At 37.6% G+C, this 23253-nt stretch overlaps 4 protein-coding genes across 5 annotated transcripts; 3 read left to right on the top strand and 1 right to left on the bottom strand.

The window, feature by feature from the left end:
* Positions 1-173: 173 nt before the first annotated feature.
* kel (Kell metallo-endopeptidase (Kell blood group)) lies at positions 174-9485 on the top strand. The gene is made up of 18 exons (XM_041987883.1): positions 174-506; positions 2823-3126; positions 3216-3494; positions 4210-4331; positions 4967-5125; positions 5217-5288; positions 5369-5557; positions 5664-5827; positions 5938-6055; positions 6177-6272; positions 6350-6448; positions 6554-6631; positions 6820-6926; positions 7011-7100; positions 7194-7261; positions 8681-8841; positions 8922-9011; positions 9096-9485. Exons 1-18 carry the CDS (start codon positions 480-482, stop codon positions 9240-9242), a joined length of 2370 nt encoding a protein of 789 aa, XP_041843817.1. The 5' UTR covers positions 174-479; the 3' UTR covers positions 9243-9485.
* A 548-nt stretch (positions 9486-10033) lies between these two features.
* LOC121641398 lies at positions 10034-12532 on the top strand. Its single transcript, XM_041987502.1, has 4 exons — positions 10034-10366; positions 11124-11413; positions 11611-11695; positions 12528-12532. Exons 1-4 carry the CDS (start codon positions 10126-10128, stop codon positions 12530-12532), a joined length of 621 nt encoding a protein of 206 aa, XP_041843436.1. The 5' UTR covers positions 10034-10125.
* emg1 (EMG1 N1-specific pseudouridine methyltransferase) lies at positions 12236-13892 on the bottom strand. The gene is made up of 5 exons (XM_041988336.1): positions 13703-13892; positions 13491-13592; positions 13013-13154; positions 12730-12935; positions 12236-12659 (listed from the first exon to the last, which is right to left on the bottom strand). The coding sequence occupies exons 1-5, from the start codon at positions 13850-13852 to the stop codon at positions 12546-12548; spliced, it is 714 nt and encodes a 237-aa protein (XP_041844270.1). The 5' UTR covers positions 13853-13892; the 3' UTR covers positions 12236-12545.
* A 192-nt stretch (positions 13893-14084) lies between these two features.
* On the top strand, positions 14085-23034 carry nop2 (NOP2 nucleolar protein homolog (yeast)). Of its 2 annotated transcripts, none has more exons than XM_041988334.1 (16): positions 14085-14206; positions 14876-15003; positions 15106-15148; positions 15229-15293; positions 16689-17047; positions 18861-19065; positions 19164-19363; positions 19491-19580; positions 20057-20144; positions 20244-20384; positions 20497-20636; positions 20715-20804; positions 20913-21035; positions 21937-22034; positions 22111-22247; positions 22334-23034. In XM_041988334.1, exons 2-16 carry the CDS (start codon positions 14898-14900, stop codon positions 22735-22737), a joined length of 2289 nt encoding a protein of 762 aa, XP_041844268.1. In that variant the 5' UTR covers positions 14085-14206; positions 14876-14897; the 3' UTR covers positions 22738-23034. The 2 variants fall into 2 exon arrangements, with proteins under 2 accessions (XP_041844268.1, XP_041844267.1); XM_041988333.1 differs by having other exon boundaries at positions 22331-23034.
* Positions 23035-23253: the final 219 nt, after the last annotated feature.

Genomic DNA, 23253 nt, shown 5'->3' with positions numbered 1-23253 from the left:
AGTTGTTAACAGCCATGTGTTGCACTGATAATGACGATAGCAGATGTGTGTGTATGTGTGTGCATTTATGTGCAGATACTTTCCAGGAAAAAGTGCTTATCCTCACTTAATGCAATGTAAACACAAAGGCAAGGTGTTGGCCTTAACTCACCAGTCCCAGCCCTCTGTCCTGAAGCTTTTTAACACTGCAGACGGGTCGGGATACTGCAAAAAGTCTTCACTGTCTGCAACTCCATGGTTTCATTGATCATCTCTACCTGTGGAGAGTAGACCCTAGTCTGGTTTCTGGAAAGGAGCGTGAGACGAAGCCTGCAGAGTTGTTTTTATCAGTGTGTCAGATGAGGAGAGAAGTGAGTGATGAAAAGAGATACAGAGCTGAGATGACAGTTGTTTGACGCAAGGGACACGAGGAGGAGGTACACATGTGAAATGTAAAAGAAAACAAAGAAGGAAACATACTTGGAAAACACAAGGCAAGAATGAGTGAAACTCCAGTAGAGCTTGAGGTAAGAATGGAAAAATGTGTATATATTGTGTAATTATGTAGTTGTGCTCACAGAGCAATGGGGCTAATATTTATTACAGGGCCATCTGTTCCTTGAAAATTGGACTACTATAGATTTGTGGCTTTAAAGTGTTTTTAGACCTACACACACTTAATGCCAAAAAGGAGTTATTTTCCACTAGACATGAAAAGTTTAGACCAAATATTTACAGAGCATTGTCAAATTTCTAAATAATGCCAACACAGCCTCAAACTGGAAGTTCGTTTAAAATGTATGCACAAGTGTAATAGAACTTGACCCACAAATCATATATTTCAATTAGTTAATACACAATACATCAAGATTTTGTTGTTTGTAAATTGTTCATTTTTAAAATAGTCAATTCTAGTCAATTTTAAATAAACTTGTCTAGAAATGGAAACATGAAAATTGTGAAATTAAGTGGCGTTAGAATTATATATATGCATAATATGCATATGTATATACCCATTTCTAACTCCACTTAATTCCACCTAATGTCTATATATTATATAAACACACACCCACACATTTATAAGATTTACATACATATCTATACACACATACATGTTTCTATTTATCTATCTATCTATGAATATACTGTCTTAAGATTATGACAAATCTGTACATCAGGTAAAACGCAAAAAAAAATGGTTGTAATCCTTAGACCCTGATGCAACAGAGAATGAAAGACAGACATGAGACCATTACATGAGCTCGGAAACATTTCTGGAAGCAGTCACTGAACAAGTTTCATTACAATATGCTATTTAAATGTCATGATATTTAAATAAATATATTTCAACTGCCAGGATCTGTGATCTTGTGGAGGTACTTAAATGTACATCATTGATAGCCAATCTATCCTTTAACTGCATCCAGATGTCCTTTTCAGAAAAAGCCTTCACTTGCCAAACACTAGTATATATATATATATATATATATATATATATATATATATATATATATATGCATACAATGATATACAGTCTCAACTTGTATTTTATTTTTTATTATATTTTATTCTTTCATTGACACTGAAAGAATTGCACCTTATATTTTCTTTGTACAATTCTGCATTGATACAATGACATTAAAGAGTAACTTCATTTTATAAAGAAAAACTAACTAAAACAGCCAGACTGCGAAATGAAGTCCAGCCCAGCCACTATTCGAAAATATTTGGCACATTTTACAAGATAAAGATGATAAATGAAGTTCCTGAACTGCTGAGAAGCAGAAATTATACATGCAGTAAAAATGAAAAACAAAGCAATTATTGCCTCAGTTCAATATATATATATATATATGTGTGTGTGTGTGTGTGTGTGTGTGTGTGTGTATATATATATATATATTTATGTGTGTGTGTGTGTGTGTGTGTTAAAAAGGAGCATATATTGTTTTTATCATATCTTTACATGTTCTGCATATTGTTGGAGTTACTCTCGAAATGTACTCAAAGTATACTTTGCAGTGTTTTGTTACAATTCTTTGTATTGTGACAATACTACTTCAATTCAAACTTAAAAAACATAAATAACCAACATTTAACTGGAGCATGTTGATGATAATGTATCTGGGCAGTATGCTGTTCAACCAGCCAGTACTTTACAGTAACTTATTGCTGCTTAAAATAATACACATGAAAGCTTAGTTTGTCATGCAGGTTGTGAGGAACTTATAATCATTGTGCAAACAAGTGGAGATGGAATCAGCTGTAACTGGTAATGATTAAATGTTAGAAACTGGTGCAGCGTTTAGACGGGTGTATTAGATCAATATCCACTAAACACCTGTATTATGCTGTTGTTAGGTGTGATGTTTTCATGAAGCTCAGATTAGAAATGAAAAACTTAATGTCCTCTTTGCTTGGTCACTAATTAACAGTTGGTTGTATTTATGATCCAAGACCTGAAAAAGTCAATGAATCTGTTAGACAGAACTTTCATGGTGAGCTCTATTCTTATAGTGGATTGTTTGATGTCTTTAAAACAAATTTGTTCTTCTAAGATGTCATTCATCTCAAGAAAAAGTTTTTATGTTTGTATTATTTGAATTTAAAAGGTTGCTAGTGAAAAAGTATCAGTGGGCTGTTGCCATATGGCTTATATCTTTAGCATGCTCATATGAGAACTGGACAGATGACAACAAACTAATATATTGCCATTACTTGCTTGCTAACTGTTTTCATGTAAATCTCTGGAGTACTGCCAACTGTTTGAATAACACTAAATATTACTCTAACATTATTTCTATTGAGTAATTTCTATTCTTGTTTTCTTTACACAATTCCAGCCACAGCTATCAGTCCAGTCATTGTCACAGCCTGAACCTGAGAGGGGGCTTCAGTCTCTACCACTGTTTCAGCTGCCACTCCCCACCCAGGATCCCCACCAGCTCCAGCAACAAAGCCAGCTCCAACCTGAGCTGCAGCAACAACAGCTATTAGAGTCAAACCTCGAGCACCAAGCAAAGCCAGGGTGGATAAAACATCAAAGGCTGCTCCTTTTCCTTTTGGGATTCTTTTTTTTCACTGCCATTTTGGGACTGATCTTCTACATGCAGCACAATCTGCACACTGAGAGCAGTCACAATGCTGGTGCGCAATTTAACAATGCAACACTATGAAAGAATAAATTTAGACTTTCCCCTTTTGTTTCTAAATCATCTCTCACTTCTTTCCTGTAGTGATGCCGTGTGTCACTCCAGCCTGCCAGTGGGCCTCGTCATATCTGTCCACATCTACTGATCCTTTCACACAGCCCTGCGACTACTTCTTGTTCACATGTGGATCTGATAGACTTTCATCAGAGAGCGGAGGGAGGCAAAGAGGTCAGGGTATCCCGGGGCATCCACAAAACCAGAAGGAAAAGAGACTAAAGGAACAAAGAGATCGCAGAAGACCGACACAGGATAAAATACTGAGCCGAAAAACTGTGCTGCTGCAGTACCTCAGGAAGATTTTAGGTGAGAGTCCATCTGAAAGATGGAAAGATAGATGTCAAGCCACCCCTAATTTATAAACGTAATGCCAACAACATGTAGCTCTTTGTTTAACTGTCTGTTATGTGTAGACACAACAATGGTCCTTCCCTTGAGTTAGGTGCTCTTTTAATGCCTGAACAATGCATGGGAATATACTAATTGGTTTAACAAATCAACAAATAAATTAAATTTAAAACAAAAAACAAAACCCATACCTCAGAAAATAGTCAGGTAGAAGGACTGGACTAAAAATGTGGAAAGTAAAGCCAACCAATGTCCGAAAAACTTTGGATATTGAAAGACCTCCAGAAAGCCTGAGGAAGTATTACTCAAGGCCGCTTTATATTATTAAAAAATATATATAAAAAAGGGAGGTGAAGGAAGGCCCGAGGCTGAACTTTTTTTTCCAAATGACGTACAGAGGAAAGCAGGCACTGAGCATCACCTCATTATTATTGTCCCTGCAGTCAAACATGGTGATGAGGCCTCATTTTTCTGTGACAGGAGCTGGGAGGCTTGTCAGGATGATGGACACAAAAACAGAGTGCAATCCTGACTGAAAACTTTTCTGAAAATGCTCAGTATCTCAGGCTGGAATGAATATTTACAAATCAGCAACAACCAATAGCATACAAAAAAAAAAAAAACACAGCACCAAAACTCTGATCTAAATTATATTTCTGTATCTCTCTGTCAGAGACCAACGACAGTTCAGGTAGTTCAGCAGTGCAGAAGACTAAAGAATTCTACCATTCCTGCTTGGACACAAAATCTATAGAAACCGCAGGAATAGAGCCATTTCTCACACTCATCCAGAAGGTATGATAATTATATACTTTTATAAGAAAGCTATTGGCTGATAGTTCCCAAAACAAGCTGTTGAATGTTGCCTTACTGCTAGGTTATAGGCAGTGGTGGTTGCTCGTATGTTTCTATAGTTGCAATATAAAAGCAAAAAAGCTACAAATCATCCTCATTTCACAGGATAGGCAGTCAATTTTAAGACATAATGTCAGAATTTTAAAGATTATGATTTTAAGTCTCTTCGTATCATAGGTTTTCTTTGCAGACACACAGAGAAACCCTTTACATTTTAAACAAACACCAAGATACTACAATGTGCAGCACACTGCAGGCTCTTTACTTCAGCCTGATTTTAAGAACACTGAGACTAGAAAAATGCTGTTTCCAGCAAATATGCTCTCTCACAGGGGATTCAGCTAGAATGGGTCTTCCATGACACTCCCCTGCATATGGAGAGGGAAGAGACTGAGACACCATTGCGTCGCTAATTACTTTCCCCTCATATAGCTTCCTGAAGCACTCTGAAGCCAAACCACACCCCACCACTGCAGTCATAGCCATGTTAGGTTTATTTCAAATTTTTTTCAATAACAGTGGCCCCTTATTTTTTATCTGCTGATATTTATTTGCTGTCTCCTCGCTGCATGCAGCTGGGAGGTTGGGCAGTGTCTGGGCAGTGGAATAAGACAGATTTCAACTCCACCCTTGGTTTGCTAATGAGAGATTATGCCACTTTTCCATTCTTCAACCTCTACGTGGGCAAAGATCCAAATGAAACTGCCCATGGGATGACCAAAAGATATATACAGGTCGGTATCCATCAGGATATGTTGTGAGCCCTAAATATGATGATGGGAGCAAAGTAAGGTTGTTTTAACTTATGTATCCTCTTGGCAACAGATTGATCAACCAGACCTGCTGATTCCAATTGAATGGAACAGCAAGACACAGAAGTCTGAAGCTAAAACTGAGGTTGATAATCCCTTTTGGTTTCAGAAATATTTGTGTAAGATTCATGCATTAAATTAATCAAGAGTGCCTTTTGCATGTAGACTCTACGTCCCTTCTTGGCATCATGTCAGAGGTACCTGGCCCTCCTGGGATCCCCACAGAGCAGAAGCATGATCCATGTGGGTATGTTCATCTCTTTGTCCTCTGAGCTTGCAGTAGCAGCTTCACCTCTGCACTATCGCCTGTTAAAAGGACAGCTTCATCAGCGAATGACCATCAAAGAACTACAGGTACAGCAAAATCCTATGTCATAAACTCTAGCATCACTTGTGATAATGTGTACAAATACTGTGTCTGAATTCCCTCTGTTATGTTTTATATGTAAATGCATCACAGAAACAAGCCCCTGCCATTGATTGGTTGGGCTGTCTGCAGATCGCTTTCCATCCACTATCCCTCAGTGAAGACGATTATGTCCTCCTACATAATTTACCCTACATCATTCAGATGTCCCACATCATTAACAAGTGGCTGAACACGCATGAACTGAGTAGCACTAGGTACTGTGAAGGAAGACATAAAAATATTGATGATCAAATATCAACATGCTCTTTTTTTTTTTTTTTTTTTTTACATTTTTGACCATTTCCTGTCATTTGGTTCCACTTAGTGGTTCCCTTCATACGTATATGGTCCTTAATCTGCTGCACACCATGATGCCTGCCATGGATGCTAGATTTTCTGAAACAGCAAAGAATTTTTCTCTGGCTTTGGGTAATGCTGCTGAGGTTAGTCAATGTTATGACATTTAAAAATTAAATTAAATTAAATTAAATTAAATTAAATTAAATTAAATTAAACCTGTGAATTTGTTTGGAGTCACAACTTCATTGTGGGGCCTTTCACCAGGAAGTTCCTCGCTGGAAACGCTGTGTACTGGATACCGAGAGGGGATTTGACTCAGTCCTCACACACCTTCTCAGTCAAAGGACAGCACACAGAGAGGTGAGAAGAGAAGACACCATCACACATAATGATCTATAGAGATTCAAGTCTATTAAAAGTTTTTTACCCTTCAACAGGCAGAGAAGATTATTGAAAATGTCTTTGCCGCCTTCAAATCTCAATTACATGAGCTCAAGTGGACAGATCGGAAGTCTTTTCGACTTGTCATGAAAAAGGTGACCCCTGGGGAATAAAAACACACACACACACACAAATGACTATTTATGCATAAGTATACATTTTGATGTAAGTTTCATATTAGTTATGCCTTCTCTCTCTAGGTTTACTCTTTAATTCCAAAACTCTGGACTACAGAGGAAATCTCTGGTGAAGATGAGCTAGACCTACCTTTTTCTAAGGTATTTTACTGACCTGCCTGGATAAATCTCTTCTCCCTGAGGATTAAACCTCTTAACAAAACTTTTTGTAATACAGTTAGCATATAACAGCTGAAATATTTGAGCAGCACAGATTAAAAAAATCATTATAAATCTGGTCATGTGCTACTGGCTGGTCACAGTCTCTAAGACAACCTGCTTGATTTCAGGTGACAGTAAGCACCCAAAGCTTCTTCTCCAACTATATCCAGCTTCTATCCCTTTGGCAAAAAAGACGCAGTAAACTACTGAAAGCTCAAAAAGAAGCTGCTGATATGTAAGTGTTGGCTTTATGACTTTAAGCAATTTTATTCTGGATAATAGCCTGAAGCTTTCAGTAATCTTTTCAAATTTCTTTCAGTCTGTCTGTCACACCACTTCTTCTGGGTAATGAACTCCTCTTTCCCATGGGAATGTTCATCCCTCCAATTTTCCATCCCACCTATCCAAAGTAAGATGTACCTGATAAAAGTAGCATTAGTTGTTTTTAAATATTAATCAATTAAATATTAATATTCACATCCTTTTTTTCCTGTGTAAACAGAGCAATGAATTATGGTGCAGCAGGTTTTCTTATCGCCAAAGATATCTTTCATCTGCTCATCCCTGAGAGTAAGTGAGATTCATTTATCTGCTTTGAAATGCATAATTGTAATTATGTTTACATTAGGTCCAGAAATATGGGCACTTAAAAAATCTTTGTTATCTGACCTTGTATCAAAAACATTCAAATTATAATTATATAGCATTTTCTTCCTTTAATTTAGACGTTAACATCCTACATTTTCGTGGAGAATTTCCATTTTAATTTAAAGATATTGGGGATTACACGGCACTTTAATATATAGAGCTTTCTTTTTCAGAGTCGCAGATTTTATTTTACAAATGAATATGAGTATAAAATATTCATTTGCAATACTTTGTCAATAATCCATTGCAGAAAAGGACTGCCTCAAGTCTATTCCTTCTGAACATTGTTTAATATATATATATATATATATATATATATATATATATATATATATATATATATATATATATATATATGTGTGTATATATATATATATATATATATATATATATATATATATAAATATATTCATCTTTGTAACATGTTTTAGATCGTTGTCCATATTTTGTTTAAAGCACTAGCCAATCAACTTTTATCAGATGGACTGAATCTGAGCAGAAAGTATCCAAAATCTGCGTGTTTAATCAGATTATCAGACATTTAAAATCTTCTCCACACTTTTGCTTTCTACCATTCTGGTACAGATCAGACTTTTATATTTTATTTTAATTGGGTTTTAACAAACTCTACTCTGTGTTTGTATTCTTCAGGCTTATCAATGGTTGGCAACTTGGGGTGAATCTCTGTTTTTCTCTTTTGAGGGTTCCTGTTTGTATTATAGTTTGATGTTAGCAGTCAGCATTCTAAAGGGTGTTTTTGATGGAATTTGTGGATGAGTTTTTCACACCACTGCAACATCAGTCAACATCCTGGCGTATTTTATGTTATCAAATTCATCAGAGGCTCTGAATTGTATTTTTTTCCCATGTCTTCATAGTTTACTAAACTGCTTATTTGCAACTCTTAATGTTCTTGTTATTTATAATTACTTTAACTTGTTTGTAGAGACTTTCTTCAAAAGCAACCTGACAATACCCAACAGCAGCCTATTGAATCACCATCAGGGTTTTCACCCATTTAATTGATGATAAATAATGAAGAAATAACTAATTTCTGTCCATGAAACAGCATTTGAGTTCAAATTTCAACATTTTTCCCTCTTTTTGAGAAAGATGGCTTCAATTTTGAAATTCTTGCTTTATTTTGGATGTGAATACTCTTGAATTAAAGTTAACAGACTTGCATTTTAAACGTATATTTATAATATAACCATAACTTGGATGTATTGATAATCAGAGGAAATAATAGTTCTGTCAGTGTCTAAATACTTTTAGATTTATCTGTAACATGAAGCACATTTCCTTCTTTAATTAATTGTATCAGCATCTGTGTTGTCGTAGTTTACTCTCACAGTGAGACCGTGCATGCCGTGGGGGAATGTGTGTGGACTCACTACATCAATGTGACTGAAAAGGCAGGTAGAGATGGAGTGTCTTGGATCTCAGCAAAGCAGCAGCAGGAGGTTTGGGTGCAGTACTCCGCACTGCAAGTGTCACTGCAGGTGAGGAGTCATCCTCAAACTTTAGCAGCTGTGTGGGACAGCTTAGTTTAGGCTTACATTTTGTCCACTTTTTTCCTCAGGCTTATCATCAAAGTCTAAGCCAAGATCCAAGTGACACCTCCCTCTCAGGGTTGTCACACACCCGTCTACTTCTCACATCTTTTTCTCAGGTAATTTCATCATTGTCATTTTAAATGGTTTATCTTCTTCCTTCTGTGTTGCTGATCTGAGGTTTTATATGTATATTTATATAGGTAAACTGTGATGCTGACCCATACCATCATTCCATGCCCTTGGAGCCCTCCTTCTTGATCGCAGTCATTTGTGCCAAATCCAACCTGTGTCCCATAAGCCTTCAGTGCTCCATTAAACCTCAGGAAAATTCATCACAAACATGCTGAAAAATCTTATCTATTGACAAGCTGGACTTTGTTAATAAAAACATACTCAGGGAACAGGGATGTTGGAAAACTGCTCTTAAAAATGACTTTATGTAAATGTAACTACAGTATGTAAAATCCAAAATACATCATTTTTCTATTACCTGTAGTTTTATGTTGTTGTTGTAGGATGTTGGCAAACCGCATTAATTGCACATGCTGTTAAGTATTCATTTAAATATAAAATAAACATTTTGAAATGTTTTAATGTTTAATTAAAGTCACAAAGGATGTCTTCTGTATGAACACAATGTCAAGATTATACACTCTTTATGGGAAGGGGTCAAACACAGCCCACCAAAACTTAGGAGATGATATATTACATAGTTTTACCTATGTGGGGTTTCAAACTTTAACTTAAATAAAAACATCTCTTTAATGGAACAGCAAATAACTGTCAAGTTAAAGGAAAACCACTGATCCCCCGTCAGTGACTGGAAACAGTGTTTTCTTAGAGCCAATTTACTACAGTCAATAAAGATGTTCATATTGATCATTTTTATTCCATTATGCAACATTTCTTAACCTGACTGGTATCCTGAAGGAGACCCCTAAAATAGAAATTAAAACTTTTCAAACTCTACAAACTGTATCCACTCAAGTACCTTATACCCTGGTATTGTTGGTGGTAATCATTTTAATCCATCTTCTGATAACTATAAGCTGTTATAGAACATCAGCTGTGGCTGAATATAATCTTACCTCCGTACATCTGGGCCAGAGTGTCTATGGCAACCACAGAACTGTTTTTTATCAAAATGTCACGAAGTTGGCATTTGAAATTGATCCATGATTAATGACGTTTTACAAATTTTATATTTCTTCCTGAAATATAAAGAGCAAAATGCGGAGGAGAGAAACGGTTAAAAAAGCTTTGCAGAGAGGTGACCACGAAAATGCTACTAGTAGCTTTGAATCGAGAGAAACCTCCTCTTTGAGAATGATAAAAGATGTAAGAAAACCATTGAAAGGTGCCAGTGGTAGAGGCCTTGGAAAAGCGGGAGCCAAACGTTTGGGTCGGATGCTCATACAAGCCCTGCAGCCTGGGGAGGAACCGAAAGGAAGGGGGAAAGTTTCTTTACCAAGTGAGTATATAGCGAAGCTACAAGCTAACTACGTTGGGTTACTCATTGTTTCAATACCAGTTTAGCTAATTGCAGTTCATAGGTTGCTAGGAAACAGAAACATTTGGCCAAACTCGCATACAGTTTAGAAAATCATGTTTAATAACTCACTGCAACCTGCATTGAAAGTGCGTTTATTGTTGGTATCTCAAAGCTATTTGACAAGAAAAATATTTTAATGGAATATATGTCCTTTTAAATTCTGTATTTAGATCCTCCCGCATTTATTCCTATGATCATGTTGGAGAATTTCTTGCAAAATAAAGCTTGGTGCGCTGACAAGGACACAGTGGGAATCTTGGGAATTCTCAATGTTTGACAATGATGCTAAAAAAATCTAAAATTTGCCACAAACTCACTAAATAAATCAGAAAACCTTGCAGTAGTAATTTAAACCGTGTGGAGCATTCCCAGTACCCACATACAGTACAAAATATCAACAATATCAGTGAGGTGTCAGCACATCGTGAGTGTGCAGAGCACAAATAAAACATGAAATCCATCTGGTCACAATCTGTACTCCATGCTGCCATCTTCCAACAGAGAGAAGCATCTACTACTAAATAGCTTCCTAACCTTCTTTGCTCAGGCTGTTTTACAACCAAGTGCATCTTATATACTTTACAGTCACAACAGATTTATTTTAACAACTTATTTACTTTTTTGTATTATAAAAGCAACCATATCAATAAAACATAAGCGTCTCCATTTCTTTCAGAGACTCCCATTGGTCTTTTAGAGTATCACTTTCAAACCGACCCTAACAACGCATCCGAGACAGATTCTCCAACGTTGCCCTCGCCGCAGGTTTCAAGGTTCATCAGCCAGGCAGTCTCCAAATGCAAACGTGAAGGTGGCATCTCCATGGCAGAGCTCAAGCAGATGCTAGTCGCTGAGGGATGTGATGTCAACAAAAACAAGCAGGTTAATGTAGTGACCAAAAGACTAGTAAATGATGAGACACTTGTGCGAACTACAAGAAGTGCATCATCCAGACTCAACAATAAGGTAAAATACACCCATCCATTCAATTTAGTAACATGCAATTCTGTTATCTTGGTAAGTTTTAGAGTGAACTTAAAATGTTCAGTTTACTTAACAATAACCCATTAACTTTCATTTTAACCTTTTACATTCTACAAAACCAGACAGACATATCGAGAGTAAATACAAACTGTGTGAAATCTTCTTAACCTCTAAATTAGATAAAGCAGAATACCACTGCCCACAAAATCTGCAAAGGAGCTGAGTGGTCACAGCGGAGAGGCAAAAAGACTCCCACGCCAAGAGGTAAATCACCCAAATCAAAAAGCAAGCCCAACAGAGCACCGGACAAACCACATAACCAGCCAAGCAAGACTTGCAAATGTGCAGCCAAATTTCATGAACAAAGAAGGGAGACACCTAAATCAAACAGGAAAGCACCAAAGCCAGCTGGAAAGAAAGGCAGATCTACAAAAAACCAAACCACACAAGGTCAAAAGCAACTGAAGAGGACCAAAAGGACTCAGAGGCGTCAAGCAAAGCAAGTCCAACATCTGTATAAAACTCGTACAAGAGAATCGCCAAGACGGAAGGGACCTAGAACAAGACTGAGGTCACGTCGAGCTGCCAGGAGAGCTTACTACAGTTAGGATTAGTAAGCAATAATAAACAGATATTTGTTCAGCAACTTAAAACTGCCTATCATTTTTGTTTCAGTCGTTCTGTTAAAAATACTTTTTGCTTTAAATTGTCAAGTTTCTCCATAAAACTCTTTTCATTGTATTATAAAGTCTTTCTCCTCATGTAATATGTTTTAGGATTGAAAAAAAAAGAGAAAACTTGCGCTCATTGGTAATACATTTTAATGTAATAATTCTAATACAAACCCAAAACTCACAACTTGGTGCAATTGAATTGATGATGGTAGAAAAAAAAAACCTCTTGTTTTTACATGGAAAGGCAACAATGGAGTACAAAACCATTTTAAATTCCACTTGGTGTCCAAACACCATCATATACAGTGCTGTGTATCACAGGACACATGACTGTAGTTCATATGGCATCACTGGCTATTTGGCCCAGTGTTTCTAGTCCACTAAAATAAGGTCCATGTATGCCACTGTTTCTGCTTCTTCAGTATGATCTGACCCGTTTGTTATAGGACACCCCACACTTCCTCAAAGGCCGAGCAAATCTTGGCACAGGTCAATGCTGCAGAGAGGGGGTAGTTACTGATGGATACGCTCTTCTCTGAGTAGTCCACATTCACCTAATAAAAACAGAGCAATCAGTAACACTAATACAGTATAATCAGACATACAGCTGTATTAATTTCTCACCGCTCCGTGTGCAAATGCTCCGATCACCACTGCAGCAGGTCCCTCTGGGACCAGAGTCCGGGGGCAGACAGCTTCCCCTGCAGAAAAGGAGGTAGCAATACGAGGGCAGCCAGGAGGCAGATGATCCGACACAGGATTTTTAATCATCCTCAGGAGCTTCTGAGGACCATCTGCAGCCCTGACACTCAGCTTGTGCAGCAGCTGCACTAAGGTATAGAGAGAGAAGACATATTAGGAGAAAACTTGGTGATAGAAAAACAAAACAATAGAAATGATAGCTTACCCATCAGACCACAGAATCGAGGAAAAGTTCTTGGAATGCGAGTCTGTGGGTTAATCTCTATTAATGCATTTTTCTCTGTGTGTATGTACACCTGCAACAGGCCTGCCCTGTTCAGTGGACTGTCCATCAGCATTAGAAGACACTGGAATTAAGGAAATTAAGACACATACTATAAAGACAGAGGCTATACATACAGAAACCAATGATAAATTAGTAGATGCACAATTGCGAGGCTTCTGAACCTTCGTCTGTGTAAAGTAGCACCAAAGGCAAAACGTGCAAGTACACATTAATACTACTGTAATTGTAAAGACAAATTTTAAGCAGGACCATGAAAATAAAGCTTGACATGTTTACATTATCATGTTGTAACCTAGATAAAATAAATAAATAAATAATAAAAATAAATAAATAAAAAAGGTATTCCATTCTGGTTATAAATCATGACAAACAAAGTTTAAGGAATTAAGTGTGTCACCTGGTGTGTTATATCTGGTCTTATGTGCCCCGGGTCCCTTCCACTTTTGACGATCATATTTTTGTGCTGATCACAGTTTAGCAGCTCAAATGTTTTTCCGACCTAGAAGATACAAAACGGAACAATATACGTGGACAGGCTTTTAATTTATCAATGGCACTACAAGTATGCAGGTATGGTTGGCATCGAAACAACACAGTCCTGATGTTTACCTTCACTGTTTCTAACGATGCTCCCTCTAGAATAACAACCAGTCTTCTCTCTGCCATTCGGTCGTGAAGACTCCGAAGGTGCTTGGCTGGTTTTGGTTCATATTCGTCCAAATGTTCGAGACCACGCTTCTTGCCTTCAGAAGCCGCCATGCTGTCTTAGACAGTTTTCTGGGTTGGTCGCAGATTGATTGCGTCACGACTAAACAAACAATTCATGTGAATTTACCACAAGGTCTGATTAAAGGTTTTATATTTACCGTATTTTAATTGTAGCTTAAATTGTGTTGGAATAGTTATAAAAGAATAGTGTTTAAACAGTACTCACCTGTGCCGCCCCCTTCACGTTTGCACGCACGCGTAAGTTACGCGGCGTAACTTTCTTTTCGTCATCTTTATGCGCCGGATATACTCCTGCAACGTGTTGAAGGAACTTTCACGTGTGGGAATTTTTCATCCAGCAACACTTTACCATTTTAAGCTACGTCAGATAGTGTCAAATTATTGGTGAGTTTATTTTAATGCAATGCTATTCAGTTTAGCTCCATTGGTAAAGGTTTCCTTAGTTATAATTACTCATGTCTTAGCATTTTACCACCGCGTGCGGTCATGTAGCTCGCGTTGTATGTCGTCGTTATTTTGTAACTACTGTGAACTGTTAAAGCAGTCCTTCAATTCTTTAATGATTTGATTTCTTTATTTCCAGTAACTAACTACAGACTAAAGTGGTGTACAAGTCAGAAGTAGATGTGTGTGATGTCTAAGAATAGTCATAGATCTCTTTTGTAGGGAAGACATATGCCCTTAATTGCCATTTATTTTACCCAACTGAAGGTAAAATAAATGCGTTTCCGAGAACTTTTTACTCGCAGTTTTTCGCATGACAGTTTTTCTACTTCACACTAATTTATTCGTCACAGAAATATATTTTGCCTATCAGACGCTGACTTCCCAAAATGCATGCAGACTTGTAAACCAAATACGTTAATCCATGTATTTATTATCCTCTCAGTGGTGTAAATGGAGACATTTATCTGATTGGCTAAGTTAGAAATCGTATTCCCTTTTAAGTTGTAAGTATAATCAATGATGTTGACTAAAATGTCATAAGGACAAAGCAACAAATAGACCACAATTACTCTGTAATTATTGGATGCATCCCTGTTTGTTTTTCAGACTTTTCGTGTAGCACAGAGTCATGGGTCGGAAGTTGGATCCCACCAGTAAAGTCAAGAGAGGGCCGGGTAAGAAAGCAAGAAAGCAGCAAGGTGCAGAGGTTGAGTTGGCCAAGGTTTTAAAAGAAGGTAAGCATAAAAAAACTTTTCTAAATGGTTTGTATTGTTTAGTAAACAGGTATGCTGTCTGCAAAACTGCAGCTTGTTTTTTATTTTTATTTTTTCTTGCAGAGGAAACAGAATCAAAACGTCTGTCAAGTAGAGCTAGAAAAAGGTAAGAGGTAGACTGATAATTTGGCATTAAATACTGTTGTGACATTTGCAGTTTGCTAATTTTCTTTCTGATCATTTTAGAGCTGCAAAGAGAGTTCAGAATTTGCAGAAGTCCAAAGATATTGCAGAGGAAAAGTCCAAGAAAGGTATTCACATCCATCTCAGTTAGTTTGCAGAACATATTTTAAATATAAGTTTAAAATTATCATCAAGTGCTGTGTGCACTTACCCCCAATTTACACTGGGTATTGAATGTTACCTCCAAATAAAATACCGTCTTTACTGAACAATGTAAAATATATATTTTACATTTTTTACATTTTATACTTGCAAAATTTGCATTAATGTAATTTTTGCTCCTGAACCTCAGCACTCAGCGTTTGCACATCAGGGCTGTTAGACATCACCTTCATCTTTACACAGGACTGTAAGCTGTCATTTGTGAGGCGTAAGCGATGTTTGTTTTTAGTGTAATTCATGCTGTAGAAGACCTGCTCACATACTTATGTTGATCCGAAGATCGACAGAACTCCAAAAGCATACTTTTTCATGTTCATCTAAGTGTCCGGAATGGTGTTCCAAGTTTCGAACACAAGTTTGTCCGGTTTGGGAAGATTTTCAATATCACTCCATTTGTGATTGTGAGCAAGAACAGCCTTCTGACGAGTAGCATCTTCAATGTCAGCTGTCAAACGTTGGAACTTTGACACCCATATATCTTTGTCAGCCATGTCGACTAGTTCCATCTCAAGATTGGGTTGACCTACACCTGCAAATACAGACATTTCCATTAGGAATGCATTGAACATCAGAGGAGTGACAGGAAAGGGATTTTTTTTTTCCTTTTTAAGCTCACTGAATCTTTTACTAAACAATGTTAGCATTGCAGTGATTGCAGACTGCAAATACTCAGAATTTATACTGTGAGCTTGTTTGAACTCTCGTAAAGAGAGGAGGTGGGACAAGGTACCCCGCTGCAAATCTCTGGCAAATACTGTCAACTTGTGCTCGAAGGGCTGTGCCTCCTTTCCCCTGCAGAGTTGTGTTCAGCTCCCCTCTAGACAGCCACCGGACTTTGTTGTGCAGCAGGAGATCAGAACATGTGCTTTCCACTTCGTCCACTAACAATCGAAACTAACGGTGATTTACACGCACCCAGTGTAAATTGGGGGTTAGTGTTTTCTGTACACACACACACACACACACACAAACAAACTGAATTCTTTCACAGTATATTGGTTGTGATCTCAGGAAACTGGGATGCATTCAATGAGAGGACATGTGTCAGATCCCACTCTTCATTTTGTGGGTTTTTTCCACACTAAGTAGAGCAGAATCAAATGCAACCCATGAACATGATGAGTAAATGTTCAGAAAAAATAAGTTAATGCTTCATGTTCTCTGATATCAACTATTTAGTTGTTGTATCTTGACTCTAGTGAAAGTTATTTATTGTTTAAAACATTTCTTAATGTGTTTTCAGTTATTTTAACATCACAATTTAAAATTGGTTCTGTTTTCTGTTTTTAATTTTTGTCAAGGATTCACCGATGAAAATAATAAATGGTTGAAACCAGCTAAAAGGAAGCGTAAGATCGACGAACCTGAAAGTGAAGACGACAGTGAGGAACACTGGGAAGATGATGATGATGATGGAGAGGAGGAGGCGCAGCAGCCCCAGAAGAAGACAGGAAAAGACCAAGCAAAGAAAGGGGCAAAAACAGAAGTGAAAAAACTGGAAGAAGAGGAGGAGGGGGACGATGATGATGATGATGATGATGATGATGATGACGACGATGATGATGATGATGATGATGAAGAAGAAATGGTTGACGACTACGGTACACTTGATGATGGCAGCGAAGATGAAGCCGGGGAAGAGGACAGTGAGGGAGAAGATGTATGTAAAGAGGTTTCTTTTTTACCTTTAATACTGACTCATTTTAGTAAATGTCAACATGTAGAATCCATTAATTGTTCAGTAGGAATACACAAATGGGATACACATGACTTTTCTCTTACTCATCTATACTACAGCACATTTTCTTCTGTGTGAAACACCCAGCCTTAGTTCCTGTCTGCTCTTATTAGTCAGCTTATTGACCAAAATGGCAGTCTGTGGCTGGTGCTCACTCCTTAGGACGCATTTACACCAGGAAAGTCTGAGGGTCTTGGTTTAATTGGACGTGTAATTCAGAAATAAATTGCGCCTTTGTTTGCTTTGCTTTGCTTTCACAATGCACTTTACTCAAGTAGACGCAACGGCCTGGAAAACGTGATACAGTTACAACAGCTGCTTGCTAGGGGGCAGTATTCCTTGAAACAACCACTAACCAACAAGAAAGAAGAAGAAATTTGGTTCATTGATTGGCCAGGACCAAAAATGTCTCCTTTACTACAAATAAAGAACGGAGCAGCACCGGGTTTATGCAGTCTTGGGGTTCTCGTGTTTACTTTGGTGTTTAAACTTACTGCAGTTCTCACCAGAATATGCCCAGTATGAGCAGCAGGAGAGGTAGCGAGGTTTCCACATGTTGCGCTATGACTCATTCTGCATCTCTTGTAAGCTGGTTTGCTTAGAAGACTGCATCAACATATACAAAGAAGTTTAAATCTGTATTCACCCTTTTATCTGCCAGCATTGTTTAACAGCACTGATCTTTAGCTTAAACTGACAAATGTTCTGTCCCTCTCTTCTGGATGATTTCTTTGCTTTACTGAATTTGAAAACCTGTTGATGAACATGGAAATTAATTCATATTAGTAAAAATGCTCTTAACATAGCTTGTCCTACATAGCCTAACTTTTAATTATGTACAAAAATCCATCTGGACTTACAAAGTAATTTTTAAAACTAATACTGCAGTTGATAGCTTTTTTTTTTCTGAATGTAGAGAGAAGGGCTACACTTCAGTGCAGGATCACCGCCTGTCTTGCAGGTTTTCGATGTTTCCCTGCTGCAACTCACCTGATTCACATGACAGCTTGTTGTCAAGTTCTGCACAAGCCTCTTTTGACACATTAATCATTTGACTCAGGTGTATAGCAGAAGGTAAACATGTAAAAACCTGCAGTAGAGTGGTTCAAGAGGTCCACAGCTGGTGATTTCTTCACTAGTGCATCAGCGATATTCTTAATATTTTTTAAAGGTTTGTAATAACTGTGAGATGAGTAGAGAAAATATGACCTTTCAACTTTTTTAAGTTGTATATATGTTTTAAAAAAACTCCATATTTTAATTAATTTAGATCCAATAGTTGCAGGTTTAATAAATATCACTTACATTCCTAAACCAGCAACAGCTCAACTTTTCTAATAAACAGACCCAGTAAAACCACATTGTTTACAGTGGGTCTGTTTCCCAGTTTGGTCCCAGTTTAACATCATCATGTCAAAGTTTATGGAAACCGTGTTCAGTAAATGTCTCATTATTCCTCTGAACACATTCGGTGGAGCCAATCTGAAGAAAAGGGAAAACCTTCAAGAATTGTGTTTTTATAAATATTCACCCAACTTCAAGTATGCAAATACAGCCTTTTTATCTTGTTGAAGTTCCTCCAATTTCTCAGTTGAATGTTAAAGTAGTGCTTTTGGTGCTGCAGCAGAATGAGGAGTGTTTGTTGTCAGATTGTAAGAATAAAAGATATTCTTTAAAAATCTGGCACAAAGTTTGTCTATAGTGACTATATTCCTTGTTTTTCTTCGACATGCAGCTTCTTCCCATTGAGCGTGCAGCCAAGAAAGAGAAAAAGATGAAAGAATCCATGGCTCTAGAGAGTGACGAAGAGAAGGAGGAGGAAGAGGATGAACACAGCGAGAAATCAAATGATGACATGGAAGAGGATGACACATTACAAACTAACACCGATGAAGGGGATACATTCAGGCTGCCTGGTACAGAAGAGAGTGAGAAGGAGGGTGAGTGAATTCATCGCTTCTATTTTACCACAAAAAGTGTCGGCAAAGTTTTTGTTGTGTAAATAGTTAAATATTTTATTTCTCATTTGTATTTTTAGGTCTCATATCTCTCGACCTGAAGACAATCCACCAAAGAATAAAGGACAACATTGATGTCCTTTGTAATTTCTCAGCAAAAAGGGAGGAGGGGAAAGACCGAACAGAGTACATCTCTCTTCTGAAGAAAGATCTCTGTACTTATTACAGCTACAATGATTTCCTCATTGAGAAATTAATGGACCTTTTCCCTCCATCAGAGGTGTTTGTTTTTTCTTTATTAGATGAAATTCTGATTTTCTTTATTACATGACTTCTAGTTGAGTGTTGAGTTAAAAGATGAGGAAAATTTGCTTGAAAAATAGATTTATTTCCGTTGTTGTTGACAGCTAGTGGATTTCCTTGAAGCCAATGAAATTCAGAGACCTGTCACGATCCGGACCAACACGTTGAAAACGAGGAGGCGGGACCTTGCACAGGTAGCTACTGCGTCTGGGTGTTACTGACTTCATGCTAACTGCCATGTTTTTATATTTCGGTGCACAGTAGATGTCCGAGATGATTTGTTTGGAGGGGACTTATAGGAGTACTGCTGTTTTCAGAGTTTTGCAAGCAAACACTCAGGTCTGACTGACAGAGTAACTCAGGCTGTTTTTCGTATGTAGAATGCAATTTACAGATGTTTCCTAAGTCTGTCATGTCGGCTATATGTGGTTGTAAGAGAAACAAATCATTTTAAGCTGAATTATGTCATTTAGATATTAAATAAAATCAGTAGATTATACAGATCACAAGATGCGTAAATGTTAGTAGTTCTACTGTAGATTTGATGATGTTTGTAATGAAGAAGCCAGGGTAATACACAAGAATAAACTACCTCCAAATCTCTTGACTGGCTCTCATTTACATTTTGAAACTTTGTGATTTTCTGTTTTTTGTGTGTGTGTGTGTTCAGGCTTTGATCAACAGAGGAGTGAACCTCGATCCACTGGGAAAATGGTCTAAAGTGGGTTTGGTTATCTATGACTCCTCAGTACCAATAGGTAAGTGTCTCTTCGGTCATTTCGTCATTAACTTAAACCATTAGGATGTCTGAGACACACAGCAGCCAGTAGATCTGTGATTCTTTACTTCTGTCACAGGTGCAACCCCGGAGTATCTGGCAGGTCATTACATGCTGCAGGGAGCCTCCAGCTTTCTGCCAGTCATGGCGCTCTCTCCACAAGAGGGAGAGTTGGTGTTGGACATGAGCTCAGCTCCAGGAGGAAAGACTACCTATGTTGGTAAGATGTGCTTTCTTACTCTTTTTATGATTATAACTGAGATGTTCCAAACTATAATCTGTACATTAAAAACAGAAAAATGAAGGCCTTATGTAAATGTTTCCATTCGTAGCTCAGTTGATGAGAAACACCGGAGTGATTGTAGCTAATGATGCAAACGCTGAAAGATTGAAGAGCGTGGTGGGAAACATTCACCGTCTGGGGGTCACCAACACAGTGGTCAGCAACTATGATGGCAGACAGTTCCCAAAGGTAACATCAAAACACATTTATTACCAGTATTACCTATACACACATATATAAATTTAATTATTGAAAATTTGATTGCAGGTAATGGGCGGGTTTGACAGAGTGCTGCTTGATGCTCCGTGTTCAGGCACAGGAGTCATTGCTAAAGATCCAGCCGTGAAGACCAGTAAGGTAAGTAACGGTCCTTCTGTGTTCTATACAGATACTTGGGTTTGGTTATGATTATTGGTTGTGTTCATGCTCATGTGTTTAAAATATCTTGTCCTCCCCCCCTGCTAGGAAGTGTTAGATATCCAGCGCTCTGCTCACTTGCAGAAAGAACTGATTCTGTCTGCTATCGACTCTGTCAGTGCTGAGTCCCCAACTGGAGGATATCTGGTCTACTGCACATGTTCGATAATGGTATGTGTTTATTCAAAATGAGTTTTTGTTTGTTTATGGTCGTTTGAATAAGTGAACACTTGATCTTATTTCATACAGAAAATGAATACAATGTAATTTTCGTACTAAAGATACTTATAATGATATAATAATGGATATAATGATCAGTTACATGGTGAAAGAAAGTCAACCCCCCTAACCCACCAAACCTTCAGATCCATAAGAATGATTTGACGACAATGAGTGAGAGGTAGAATATGTAACTATAATGAAGCTGTGATGAATCATTATAATTATGAATCCGTGTATAGGTTATCAGTGGATAAGCAGCAGCTAAAGCATTTTTAACTTTGCACAAACAAATTGAACAAATCTTCCCATGTGGTGAATTGTCTTCAGTGTTTTCTCCACACAGCAGGAAAGCAGTGAAAAAAATTCTTTGTCACACAACATTGTAATGTAGTTACACCTCCAAATGAGACTGTATGGATAATAGAATACAGTACACATCAGCTACATGCCCCTTACTTATACTGCAGATAAAAATAAGCTGAACAGAACACGTAGCCTCCTTAAGGGCACATTTAACAGAAGACATGTCATTTATGTCTCTAGACAGAAGAGTCTTAGGCTCCCCAAGGATAACCAAAAACAAAATCCCAATCCACATTTACATCAATATTTAAACGATAATTATAGCCAGTCCACTAAAAACAACCAAGGAATGTCTCAAAAGGAAGAAAGTCTACGTTATAATCAGCCAAAAACAAGAGGAGCCATAGATTTCACTGAAACATGAGGAAATTATTAGAACATTTGCAAGATGGTACTTCTGCTAAATCTAAGAAGTTGTTTGCAGTTAAAAGTTAATATCTTTAAGTGAACAGGTAAGCTTGATATTAACCAAATGATATCCTGCTAGGTGGAGGAGAATGAGTGGGTGGTGGATTATGCTTTGAAGAAAAGGAACGTCAAGTTAGTTCCCACAGGACTTGACTTTGGCAAGGAGGGCTTCACCAGGTAAATACAGTAGCCAGTATGTTTCACTAACTGTTGGACATGCAAAAGATCAATATTATATTTTCTACCCTTTTAGTTTCAAAGAGTTTCGATTCCATCCGTCTCTGCGACTCACGCGGCGGTTTTACCCTCATTCTCACAATATGGACGGATTTTTTGTGGCAAAGTTGAAGAAGTTCTCGAATGTAATTCCAACTGCACCTGCGGGGAAAGGTAACACCTTACAACATACAAACTTTCATAAATTTCTTTATACCTGGTGAATTATTAACTTAACCTGTCTGTTTCCACTCTAGAAGAAGAGAAAACTGAAGATCCCGAGGCCCCAGCAGTTACAGACTCTCCAAAGGAGAAACCATCCAAAAGCGAGAAGACACACAAGACTGCCCCGACAAAAGCTGACAGCTTAAAGCTGAATCCTAAAGTGAATGGAACGGCGGTCAAGAAAACGACTAACAAGAAGTCAACAGGAAAAAAGGACTTGCACACTGGACCAAAGAAAGCAAAGGTTGCCAAGATAGATGGAGAAACCATGAAGGGTGCAGAGGCCAAGAAGGCTGTGGTCAAGACCACTGATGAGAGTAAAACATCAAAAGATGAGAAAACGCAGGCAAAAAAGAGAAAAAAACCCATGAAGGCAAAGAACAGAATGGGAAAGAATAAATTCAACAAGTTGAAGCACATGTTGCAAAAAACAGAGTGATATCTGGACATTATGTAAAAAATTATCTTGATTCCATAATAACTTTGTGGAACTTTATTTAGAAGTTACTACTTTGTCATGAGTTTTCAGGTTGGTGTGTTTTCAGATGTAACGTGTCATAGTTACACCTTACATGTGACAGTTGTAAGCATGACATGGCTATGTGCTCATGAACTGGTGTCAGATATTTTCTTTATCCCACTTTTAAAGTTGTATGACATAATTTTCATTGTTAGTTAAATACATGTGAGGGCAACCTCCAACGATTAATAAATCTTTTCAGAGATTTTTCCCATATTTTTATTCATCATTTATTATAAAAATTATACACTGGTTCTATTCACTTTGGATATCTAGTTACCTGATTTGAATAGCTAAATTTCTTTCTGTGTCTTTTTTTATTTTTTTTTCTTCAAATGGACAATTTCATATGACATTTCAAAGCATCCATCCATTTTCTATACCGACTTATTCCACTGCAGGGTTGCAGAAAGGCTGAATCCTATCACAGCAGCT

This window comes from Melanotaenia boesemani, chromosome 6 (genome assembly GCF_017639745.1).
Source record: "Melanotaenia boesemani isolate fMelBoe1 chromosome 6, fMelBoe1.pri, whole genome shotgun sequence".
NCBI classification, from domain to species: domain Eukaryota; kingdom Metazoa; phylum Chordata; class Actinopteri; order Atheriniformes; family Melanotaeniidae; genus Melanotaenia; species Melanotaenia boesemani.
This window is presented reverse-complemented; position numbering and strand designations above follow the sequence as displayed.

Excerpts from the sequence above, each read along its gene's own strand:
- kel (XM_041987883.1), top strand. The coding sequence starts at position 480 with ATGAGTGAAACTCCAGTAGAGCTTGAG. Across the intron at positions 6,056-6,176 it reads CTTTGGGTAATGCTGCTGAG|GAAGTTCCTCGCTGGAAACG; the intron begins GTTAGTCAATGT and ends GCCTTTCACCAG. Across the intron at positions 7,101-7,193 it reads TTCCATCCCACCTATCCAAA|AGCAATGAATTATGGTGCAG; the intron begins GTAAGATGTACC and ends CTGTGTAAACAG.
- LOC121641398 (XM_041987502.1), top strand. The coding sequence starts at position 10,126 with ATGCGGAGGAGAGAAACGGTTAAAAAAGCTTTGCAGAGAGGTGACCAC. Across the intron at positions 10,367-11,123 it reads GGGGAAAGTTTCTTTACCAA|AGACTCCCATTGGTCTTTTA; the intron begins GTGAGTATATAG and ends CATTTCTTTCAG. Across the intron at positions 11,414-11,610 it reads CATCCAGACTCAACAATAAG|ATAAAGCAGAATACCACTGC; the intron begins GTAAAATACACC and ends CCTCTAAATTAG.
- emg1 (XM_041988336.1), bottom strand. The coding sequence starts at position 13,852 with ATGGCGGCTTCTGAAGGCAAGAAGCGTGGTCTCGAACATTTGGACGAA. Across the intron at positions 13,155-13,490 it reads GACCAGATATAACACACCAG|TGTCTTCTAATGCTGATGGA; the intron begins GTGACACACTTA and ends CCTTAATTCCAG. Across the intron at positions 12,936-13,012 it reads TCGATTCTGTGGTCTGATGG|TGCAGCTGCTGCACAAGCTG; the intron begins GTAAGCTATCAT and ends TCTATACCTTAG.
- nop2 (XM_041988333.1), top strand. The coding sequence starts at position 14,898 with ATGGGTCGGAAGTTGGATCCCACCAGTAAAGTCAAGAGAGGGCCGGGT. Across the intron at positions 20,385-20,496 it reads AGGAAAGACTACCTATGTTG|CTCAGTTGATGAGAAACACC; the intron begins GTAAGATGTGCT and ends TTCCATTCGTAG. Across the intron at positions 20,805-20,912 it reads CAGCCGTGAAGACCAGTAAG|GAAGTGTTAGATATCCAGCG; the intron begins GTAAGTAACGGT and ends CCCCCCTGCTAG.